General features: G+C 44.7%; 1 protein-coding gene across 5 annotated transcripts in view; it reads left to right on the forward strand.

The window, feature by feature from the left end:
- The first annotated feature begins 843 nt into the window (after positions 1 to 843).
- The window catches only part of NFYB (nuclear transcription factor Y subunit beta), a 19,675-nt gene continuing 9,265 nt past the window's right edge, over positions 844 to 11,253 (forward strand). The window contains exons 1-2 of one of the 5 annotated variants that reach the window (XM_023509384.1): positions 844 to 1,183; positions 5,083 to 5,169. In XM_023509384.1, the coding sequence (XP_023365152.1) occupies positions 5,164 to 5,169 (6 nt within the window). In that variant the 5' untranslated portion in view covers positions 844 to 1,183; positions 5,083 to 5,163. Of the gene's footprint in view, positions 1,184 to 2,348; positions 2,498 to 3,043; positions 3,295 to 4,402; positions 5,170 to 11,253 lie in introns of those variants that run through there. The other 4 variants (XM_003783290.3, XM_023509382.1, XM_023509385.1 and 1 more) reach the window with 4 other exon arrangements.

Consider the following 11,253-nt stretch of genomic DNA (forward strand, 5'->3'; position numbering starts at 1 on the left):
ATGGCCCACTCTTGGCAAAAAAGATGAAACATTCAAAGTCCATTCAACAAATAGTATTTACCGAGTACATATTATAGGCTGGACACTATTCTAGATGCTTGGGACCTATCGGTGAACAAAATAAGCAAAATTCCTTGTCCTCATACAGCTTATATTTTAGTGGGAAGAGAGAGATAATAAACCATAAACATAACAAATAAGAAAATTATACAGTATATTAGAGGGTGACAGAAGAGTGGGGGTATAGAGTTGGAATTACAAGTTTTAGATGAATGATTGAGCCTCTTTAAGACACTGAAGAAGGTGAGGGAATAAACTATATGGGTATCTGAGGGGAGAACGTACTAGACAGCTGGAAGAGCCAGTGCAAAGGCCCTGAGGCAGGAGCATTCCTAGCAAAAGTAAGGACAACTAGAGTGGAGGAGACAAAGGAGAAAGGAGGATATGAAGTTACCGGGGGATGGAAAGGGCACAGACCATACATCCCATACGGCCTTGTCCAGTGAAGGGGCCACCAGTCACATCTGAAACAATTAAACATAAATATAAATATATTTCTTGCTAAGCAGAGAACAGCTGTATTTGCAAAACAGAGTATCTCTGAACAAAGAAATCTGTGGGTCTTACAAAGTGTTTTGGGAAGCATAGAGTTCAGAGGTTGGTAAACTCTCAGAAGCCAGACTGTTCATAGATGAGTTGATCTTTAGCTGTAGAAGCAGGATTGGTAAAGTGTGGCTGTTGTTGATTGCCTAATTTTCAGATGCAAGTCACCAATCATGAGATTGCCATTGATTAAAACAGATTCTGGTGGTTACTTGTCACTATGATCAAAGAACAACCAGTCTTTCCTTTGGTTCAACTTGGAATGAAGGAACTTGCCACTCTCCACCTTGCAAGGCCACTGGAAAGTCTTTGTCTTTGCCTCTGAGGGAAATGGGGGGTGATTAGAACATTCTGGAGCAAAGGAGAGACAGGACCTGACTCATATTTTCCCAGGTCCTGAAATCTTGGCTGCTGTGGTCAGGTCTGAGTGACAGGGAGACCAGTCACTGCAAGAGAGGAGATGTGACTTGAGCCACGATGGTAGTAGATGGTAGTAGCGGGGGTAATGAGAAGTGTACCTATTTTGGATATATATATTTATGGACAGCAAATAGATAAGATAATTCGATAAGACTAAGAGGTAAGTATAACACTACTTTTACAGAGAATGATACAGCTGGACATGATAAAAGAGGAACGGGGTGAGGCTACTTTAGAGGGAGAGTCAGGGAAATCTTTTGAAGATGCAAGATTTCAAAGATGAAAGGAGCTGGTGAAGATCTAAGGTGAGAGCCTGGTGTGTGGATGGGGAGCTGGAATTCAAATCGGCTCATCTAATTCTACAGTGCCATTGCTACTTACTCATCTTGCCAGTTTGGGGGCTTTCATTTGTCCTTGCTTCCCTAGTTGTCGCAAATGCTTAGATATGCTGAGAAACAGTAGGAGCTCTGTAAATAAAACGCCCCCATCTGGGATGGTGGCAGCCACGGGAAGTTCGACTTGGGACTGCAGTCAGGAAAAGACAGCGAAGGAGCCTGGATACACTTGGACAGAACGAGCCACGGATTCATGTAGCCAAAATGTCATCTGCTTGGGAAAAGCCACCTGTTAACTCGCAAGTACTTTGGGGGCGGAGGAGGGAAAATGCACCATCTTACTAAGTTCAGGAGTTCAGAGGGAAGGCTGGCTGGACTGACCAACATGTTAAACACGAAGAGGAAGGGGGCTGTATCTTTAGACGAAACCTGAAAACTACCACCCGAAATCAGTGTTCAGGTGAGAGGGAGCGTTGTACATCTGGCAACGTTAACTAGAACAAAAGGAAATCACGTGCCGAAGGGGTTCTAGGAGGTATCCGCCGCTCAGACCCTCGCGGTAGCTTGGTTGTCGCCTCGGGCGACGGCTTCTGTCCTTGGTTTCCCCTTCTAAAAAAATCTGGGCACAGGCAGGTTGATCTCCCGCTGGTGAGACATTCCACGTGGGGAGGGCGGGGATTGAAAGGGAGGGAGGACTGAAAAATCACACGCTTCACAGAGGCCGGGGTAAACACCGCGGGCCCTTAAGAGGAAAGCCCGTGTAGACCGTCACCTTCACCCTAGAAGCCTGTCCGGAGCCAGGCGCTGGACCTACCGCGGAGCATGGAGCCCCACCGCCCGCCTAACGCAGCCGCTGCAGATCCCGCCGCTCCGCAGCTTCAGCCTTTGGTTCTCGGACCGCGGGGCGGAGTCCGGGGGCGGGACCTGGGCGTGGCTGGGCCCGGGGCGTGGCCGCGGCGGGCGGGCGCGCGGGCGGCGCGGAGGGAGGGTGTCGCGCTGAGGGAAGCGGCCCGCGGCGGAGGGAGGGGAGGCCGAGTGCTGGAAGCGGAGCTCCGCGCTGGGACTGGTTCCTTCGCAGCCATTTTCTGTCCAACCAAACAGCCGATTGGAGACGGGAGCCAACCAGGGCTGCATTGGAGGTTTGTGTCTCGCTTCGGCCAATGATCGCTCCTAAACCGACTCCACTTTAGCTCGAATGAAATGTCCGTCTCCTCCCGGCGCCGTCCCCGCCGCCAACGCCGCCGCGGCCGGGGGCACTCGCCTCCCTCCCGCTCGCCCGCCCTCTCGCCCGGGCCGGGGCCGGCGCCCGCGAGGCCGCTCCCGCTGCGGGCCGGGCCGGGCCGGGGAGCGGGCGCGGGGCCGCGGCGCGGCTCTTTGTGCGCCGGGCCGAGGGAGCGGTGGGACGCGGGCCAGGCCGCCTCCCGCTCGCTGCCGTTGAGTTCCGGGCCCGCGGCCGAGGAGGGTCTGCGGGGCGCCGTCGGGGCCCCCCTCGGCGGCGCCCGGGGTCGGCTCCATTTTGTGCGGGGAGCCAGCCGGAGCCCCAGGGACGCGGCCCGGGCCTGTGTCCCCGGCCCCGGCCGTGCCCCCTCGGCCTCGGCCGCCGCGCGGGTCCCCGGGGCACCCCCTCCCGCGGGGCCGCGGCGGGGCCCGGCCGCTTTGTCTGCCCGCGCACCCCGGGCGGGAGGCGGGCGTTGGGCGCGGGGGCCGGGGTCGGCCGGGCGAGTCGGGGATGCGCGCCAGGGGCGTCCGCCCCGCACTCACGGGACTGACAGGTCGGCCGAACCGGGCCGTGGGGCCGGGGCCACCCCAGGCACCTGCGTGGGGAGGAAGCGAGGTCCCCCCGGAGGAAGAAATGGCTTTGGTTTCCCCGCTGTCTGGTTTACACGTAAAGAATGCAGCCATCTGGCGGCTTGCGGTCCCTGGACTTGCCCCGAAGGTGGGAAGGAAGCCTTAGGGATTGGACTAAGGTTTTAATCATCCGTGGTTGGAGGCGGGAGGATATCTAGGGCCTTAAGAATAATAGTCTCCAAGAACAAAGAATTATAGAGCACTCACAACTCGTAATCTCACCCAGAGTACTCTAACGAGGTAATTTAAACAAGGTTAGATAGCATGCGACCTTTTAAAAAAATGGCATCCCACAACCCGCATGGGTTCCATAGTTGCGAGGTTCGTGCCACAAATCACAGGGTGGTTTCAGCTCTCTTAGTATGGAAACTAATCAACATGAAGTGATGAGGTAAACTGATGAATGTCAGTTGCATTAACAAATAGGGATTTTATTTGTTAAGTATTCAAAGTTTAACCGAAATTCCTTAAAAGGCAAATTATTCCCTCCCTGCACTGCTCTTGTAGCTTAAATTAAGGATTGCTGTATATTGATGCAAAACTCTGGTTGTTGATGCCAAAGAATGGAGGGTGGAGGAAGGGACTACTGCTTTTCTTGGATACAAATTTGCATTTCTTCAAACATTAAACAGATGTATGCATTCCCTTGAGTTTTTTACATATATCATAACCTGCCCTTAAGAAAATATATACCATATGAGGTGGTAGGGTTTTTCTTTAATGTACTGCATCTAAATGTATACTGAATTAACTATTTGGGTGAGTGAATGTGGTGAGGTGTGACTCCTCCGCACCCCCCTTTCAAGCAAAATACATAAATATAGCTTCTATATTTTAAGTGTTCTGAGGGCTCTTTTCCCAAAGAAACCCTGAAAAAGTAACATTTCCAGCTACAAAGAAGGACTTTTCTGGGCACTTCTTGGAAGTGGACACCATTTGAAAATTAATTAGAAATGACTTTGAATGTTAATATTAGAACAGATGTCAAGCAGTCTTTGCTGCCTGGACCTTTATAATAGCATTTGAAAAATTGAATTCAGTGGCTACAATTTTTTTTCCTGCTGCTTACTAGGTTTCATATTTGAATGGATTATCAGTATTTATTCTTCCTTTCAAATTAACCCTGAAAGGATGTGTTTTTGTTTTGTCCTTCCCCTTTCTGTCCTCTCATTTAATTGCTTCACTTGAAAAAAGGAAAAGAACAAATGAGAAATGAAGGTTGTAATATTGCAATTGATAATAATTTATTCAGCTATTTATGCCTTACATTGAGACCCAAGTGCTACTTAGATGTAATTTTGGTAGTGCTTCACAATTAAAAATAAGGGTCTTGATTTGTGTTGGGATTTTACTTTTTATGTTTTCTGGGCAGATCTTTGTAGAATCTGAGACAATTTATAAGCATCATATTCTGAGATAAAATATTCCCCCCTTTTGAGCTACAGATGCCTAAATCTCACTCTGGAACATTAAGGAAACCATCACCAAAAAAGTTGATGAGTTGTGTGTTTGTATCTTGTGTGTCACTATTTTAAGTAATTTAGATGTGTGGTTTTCAGTCTCTTGCACATTATATTCTTTGGTCTCTATCTGGATTTGGTGTATTATGATGCATATTTATGGTGAACATGACTAAACTCAGGGTTATGTTGGAAAAGCAATTTCCCTCCATGGAATTAACTTTTTTTGTAAGTTGTCAGAAGTAAGTCTTCCAATTCAACAAATATTTTGGAGGGTACCTGCCTTTATATTATTTTATACCATGCATCCATTGATTAAGGACAGTGGACAGAATTATACATGCCCCCTTTAATTTTACTGGAAAGAAAGCCTACAGGCTATCCATGTTTACAACTAATAGATGTTTGTCTTTTAGGTTGAAATTGAGCAAAGATTAGACATCTTTTTAGACAGGTGTTCGTGAGCACCACTGACAACACCATTCTGACAGTATTTCATGACAGTAAGTATGTTTTACCATTTTGATTGTTAATTAGATTTGGACAGTACTTGGCTAGAAATAAAATCGTAACTGGTTCATATTAGCGATGCCTGACAGAATGCTTTCAAGTCTGGACAGACAGTGCCTCTCTGCTCATTCCTGTTGCTTCCTTGTTGTCAGTTATGTGCATATATTAAATGTTTCTCATGGGCCTCCAAGTGCTGTTGAGTCTGCAGAGTAGAAAGCCTGTCACAGCTGTTAAGGGGCTGTCTGTGTATCTGGTAGGGCTTTACTTTGATGGAATACTTAGGGGACAGTTAGGTGGCGAATGGAAGAGGCTGACTCTAAGTGCAGTAGAGGTGGGAAAGAGTGGTGCAGTGAGCCTGAGTAGCAGGGAATGTCATGGAGGGAGCCTATAGGTCTCTATCTGAGCCTTAAAGTATGGGTGGGATTTGGGTAGGTAGAGGGTATCACTGAAAGCAAAAGCCTGGAGGGAGGCAGGAATGTGTGAGTAACTTGTGTTGAGGGGATGGGGAGGAGAGGTGCATGGTTCAAGTGGAGATTTCACTGGATAATGTAACAGATACCTCTTGGCCCATCTGCATAGTTAGTTCTGGATCTGCTACTGCTGTGTATCTGTGACCTTGGGCGTTATTATAACTCCTTAGAGCTGTGTGCTTGCTTCATACTAAAATGAAAAACTACATTTGATGATCCCTAAATAAGGTATATCATAGCACTAAGATTTTTATTAGCCTTGAAGATGGAGAAGAATATGAAACAAGTTGAATTAGGTTATGTGGGGGATCTGGTCATGTAAAGCCATAAAAGTAAGGCCTTGATTTAATGTAGGAGGCCGTTAGTCACCTTTAGGAATAGGTTCAAGAGTTACAGAAACAGTGTTGTAGTGAGATTAGTCATCAAACAATGTGTTCAGGTGGGTTAGTTACTTCCAGTAATTGAATGGAAGTAGGAAAGGGAAGGCATATCCAGGAGACGTTTGAAAGGATGTAATGGGTCAGGTAGACCTTGAAGGAATTAGAAGAACCTAAGATGATGCTGGTGTATTTAGCCTGGCAGAGTGGTAGAAGGGTAGTAGTATTCTCAATAGGATTGCAGTAGTTGAAAAGGAAGGGGAGTTTCATTTCCTAATATCTGAAGTTTACAGGGATGAGACGTGTTGTACAGGGATGGGTTGCTTGAGTGGCAGGCAAGATATTGGTTGTAGGTTTGAGATTTATGAGCACAGAAGTGACATTTAGTGAGTTCATTAAGGGAGTAAGGGACGAAAGAGAACATGATAACCTTGGGTGAAACAGTTGAGGAGGGTGAGAATAAACCAGGAAAAAATACTGCTGTGGATATCAAGAGAAGAGAGAATTCCAGGCATAAATGTGGGCCCAGTAGTAGCCAGCACAGCAAAGAACAGTTAAGTAGAATGAAGATAAGGTGGGCGGCAGCCTTTAAGAGTGGTTCAGCTACTGTGTTGGGGATAAAAAGCACCCAGCAGGGAGATGAAGTAGGAATGTAAAGGTGTATAATGACTGTCAGGGTGAGTATGGTAGCTAGACAAGGATGGGGCGGAATTAAGATTTTATGTATCTTGATGTATCTGAGTTTAATGAGGGAGGGAAACTAAGCATGTTTAAGGAAAAGTAAAGAGGCTAGGAAGGAGGAGTGAAGATAAATTAGACAGGAGGAATCCTTGGCTAATTTCTTATCCTCAAAGAGGTAAAAGAAATACGATCCAGCAAAAAAGTCAAAGGGTAAATTATGAGAGAAAGAAAACCCTGTCTGGAAAGACTGAGGACTGTATGTGAAGGGACAGTTAATAATACTAGGTTATATTTATGGAGTTCCTGTGTAGCCTACACTTTACTAGCTGCTTTTTATACAGTAACTTTCCAGAGCAACCCCATTTTAAAAATGAAGAAAAGAGGATGGTAAGTAACCTGTCCAAAGACACAGCTAGGAAGTGTGGTACCAAGCTTCAAACCCAGGCAGTCATTCCCAAGAACCCGTGCTCCTGACAGCCGTTCAGAGTGTGTTTCTTCACCATTTCACAAATACTAGCTTTGTATGAGAAGTTTCTTTTTAACATGTAACCAATAGACTTAGACTCTAATGGGGACAAATTCAAGATTTAGGCCAGCAGTTCTCAACCTGCGGGTCATGACCCTTTTGTAACAATGAAAACACATCGTGGCATTAGGAAGGTTGAGAACCACTGATTTAGGCTTGTACAGGAAAAACTATCGGGAATGAATACAGCACATTACTTGGCATCTGAGGCTTTGGATTTAATCACCTTTACTGTGTCTCCTTGGGCAAATCATTAACTTCATATACCTCAATTTTCTTACCTGCTTCACAGGGCCGTGAACATTGTGTGAGTTATTTATTTATTCATTTATTTCGAGACAAGAGTCTCACTCTGTCGCCCTGTATAGAGTGCTATGGTGTCATAGCTCATAGCAACCTCAAACTCTTAAGCTCAAGTGATCCTCCCATCTCAGCCTCCCAAGTAGTCGGGAGTACAGGTACTTGCCACAGTGCCCCACTAGTTTTTCTGTATGTAAAGATAGGGGTCCAGCTTCGGCTTTGCTCAGGCTGGTCTTAAACTCCTGAGCTCAGGCAATCTGCCTATCTCAGCCTCTCAGTGCTAAAATTATAGGCGTGAGCCACTGCATCTGGCCTACATGAGGTATTTAGAAAATTTTCAATCAGTGTAAACATTAAAGAGAACACTTTACCATATTTGTACAATAAATTGTTAGCATAATTTAAACACTTTTACATCAGAATAAAAATTTATCAGCTAAGCCAGCTGACCATTTACTTCATATAGTATTTCAGAGAACAGTACTGTCATTTCAACTAAATTCAAATAGTCATTGAAGTTAATTTTATGGCATATAACTGCTGTTTGTCCATATTTATTGATTCCCTTGGATCTAAGGGTTTATCATTTTACCCATTCTCTTGTCATTATCCTAATGCTCTTCCTTGCCTAGATGAAATGTAACACTTTAGCCTTTCTCTTGTCATACCAGGCCTGTAAGTGCCACACCTGGACATAGGGGTGTTATCAGCTAGACTCTGCCCAGTATTTCTCTTCCTTTCCCGTTCTCTGCAGTGACAGCGGTCTGTCTTCCCAGCCCCAGGAATCCCAGCGTTATGCTTGGTTCTTCCTCTTATCCTTTTCAGTTACTCACTAGGTCCTGATGGTGTTACCAACCACAAAGCTCTCTAGTTGCTCTGTTTCTCTAGATCTCCAGCACTGTCACCCTGGACCTGATGCTGGAGCGATAATCTTGCTTCAATGCCTGCCCTAACTGTAGCAGTATAGTCCTCACTAGTCTTCTGCTCTGTTCCTGCTCCCTTCTAGCCCATTTTCCATAGTTGAAAAATAGAGTGATCTTTTAAAGAAGATCTGCTTAAAATTCCTCTTTGGTTTGCTCTGGTTTACAAGACACTGCTTGACTAGCCCCTACTCAGCTTATTCCAGTCCACCAGTACTATTTCTTATTTTCTCTGCCTAGAACATTTCTTTTCCCACCTTTTTTTGCCCGACTGGTTTCTGTTAATCTCTGTCTCATTATGTCATTTCCTAAGACAGCCTTCCTTGACTGTCAGACTGGTGAAGTCCCTTTTGGAATAAGCTCACATAGCATGTAACAAAACATCTTTATTTTTCTTAATACTTGGCACTAGCAATGAGTTAATTATTTATAATTATTTAATAGCCATACACACTAAACATGTTTTGAGTGTTCCCATTGTACTATACTGTCTTTATCTGGATTATCTCCTAATCTGTATAACTGCTCTTATATAGGAGCCCTGTGAGATTAAGTCCTATTCTTATCCAACTTGCGCAAGTTCTCATGGTCAATCAGTAGTAGGGAATTCAAACTAAGGGATTTGATTCCAGAGCCTGTGCCCTGGAAGAACTAATAGGCTACGCTCCCCAGCCCCTCAGTCTGCCCCTTTAGGTTACATCTGTATTCTTTGCAAGCTGGTACAGACCTTGCTTGTGCTGTTGACAGCTGTGTGACCAGCACATAGCCTGGCCGTGATAAATATTAATTACTCACTCAGTAAATATTTGTTGGCTGGCTTACTTACAATCTGCAATCTGTTTTGTAAATTTTTTTTTTTTTTGAGACAGAGCCTCAAGCTGTCCCCCTGGGTGGAGTGCCGTGGCATTACAGCTCACAGCAACCTCCAACTCCTGGGCTCAAGCGAGTCTCCTGCCTCCGCCTCCCAAGTAGCTGGGACTACAGGCGCCTGCCACAACGCCCGGCTATTTTTTGGTTGCAGCCGTCATTGTTGTTTGGCGGGTCCGGGCTGGGGATTTGAACCTGCCACCTTAGGTGTACGTGGCTGGCGCCTTAGCCAGTTGAGCTATAGGCGCCGAGCCTGTTTTGTAAATTTTTATAGGAGGTTTTACATCTAGGGTGTATCTAGCAAGTTTTTTCTGTCATTCTTTATAGGTAGGAGAGTGCCTAGCATATTGCAAACATCAAAGATGAGGCTTCTTTATTAAATGAAAGGTTCTAAGGGCCATGGAGCTTCAAAGAAGGGAACATTGGTTTTTAGATTGCAGAATGAGATATATCAGAAAGATTCTAGAAAGACAGAACACTCGGATGAAAATCTCGAGTGGGATTTTAGTGTAGATAGAGGAGAGGAAGACAGACGGTGTGAAATGACAAGCGCTAACACTTCAGGAACCAGAGACGCATGCGGTTAGATGATGTGCGGGCCCTCTTCAAAGGACGCCAAACGCTGTCCTTAGGAGCTTTGTGGTCTTTATTTAATTCCAGCAACTCTATGAAATAATTTCATCTTCATATTTATGAGACTGAGGTTTAGAGAGGTTAATGCTCTTAGTCCAGATGGTAATCCTGCTGCTAATTCCAGTGCATGACAAGAGAACATGATTTAAACTTTTTGCCTTTAATACTTCTGTGTTATATTTAGAAATTAATTCATCTCCCAGACCCACCTGGTTATTTGAACAGTGTCCTGCTCGTCAGCGAATTTTAAAAGACTTGCTGTCCTGTGGACATTTCATTTAGAAAAGAATTTCTTTTATTGCCTCCCCTCTCAACTGCACAAAAAGCTTTGTTTCCATTTGTAGGTTTGGAAACAACCACCTTGGTCCTGCTCCTGCACCTGGATCTTCCTTAGGTCATTGTAAAAACCGATCAACTGCCAGCTATCCTAATTGATCATTCTTTCATGGCTGGTAAATTCATCAGCATGCCCATTAACGACTAATCTCCTGGCATCTTGTTAGCATTTTATATTTGGGCAGTGTTTCATGTTCACTTATGTTAGTTTAACATGGGAAGGAGGTGGTGTTATTTCCATTTTACACAGAAATGACTGGCAGAGATGCATGTTTTCAAGGGATTAGGAAGAGTCAGAATCAGGTCACTGACTTTGTTGTTTACCTCTTACAGGCTACTTAAAAGTAACAATAAATATCCTGTGCTTTCACAGATTATTAAAGGTATAGGAATTCTGTGTTCTACCCCCATTAAAACAAGTTATGGAAATGTATCCATACGTACAATTAAATTAGACACAGTAGTCAACAGATGTGTAAAAGAAATGCCATGTTATTGAAGACTTGGAAACTAGCCCAGTATTTGAATGTTAGATAAAAATCCAACATGGGGAAAAAGACATGTTACACAAGGACTAAATTTTTGCCTTTAATAACATTGTTTGTGCTGAGTCCTGCACTTTAATAAAGGATCAAGTGTCTCTTTGTTCAGCATGAAAGTATATATGAATCATGCTTAATTTTTGCTATACTTTTTATCCAGATAATGTATTTTAATTTTGTGGTTTTTTGAGACAGAGTCTCTCTTGGTTGCCCTGGGTAGAGTGCCATGTTGTCATAGCTCACAGCAACTTCAAACTCTTGCCTTGGGCTTAAGCAATCTTCTTGTCTCAACCTTCTGATTAGCTGGGACTACAGACCACAGGTGCCTGCCACAATACAATGCCTGGCTAGTTTTTCTATTTTTAATAGACTGAGGGGAAGGTCTCACTTTTGCTTAGGCTGTGCGTTTTGAATTTTTTTTTTTT

Source organism: Otolemur garnettii, unplaced genomic scaffold (genome assembly GCF_000181295.1).
Source record: "Otolemur garnettii isolate 467f Iridium unplaced genomic scaffold, OtoGar3 scaffold00007, whole genome shotgun sequence".
NCBI lineage: Eukaryota > Metazoa > Chordata > Mammalia > Primates > Galagidae > Otolemur > Otolemur garnettii.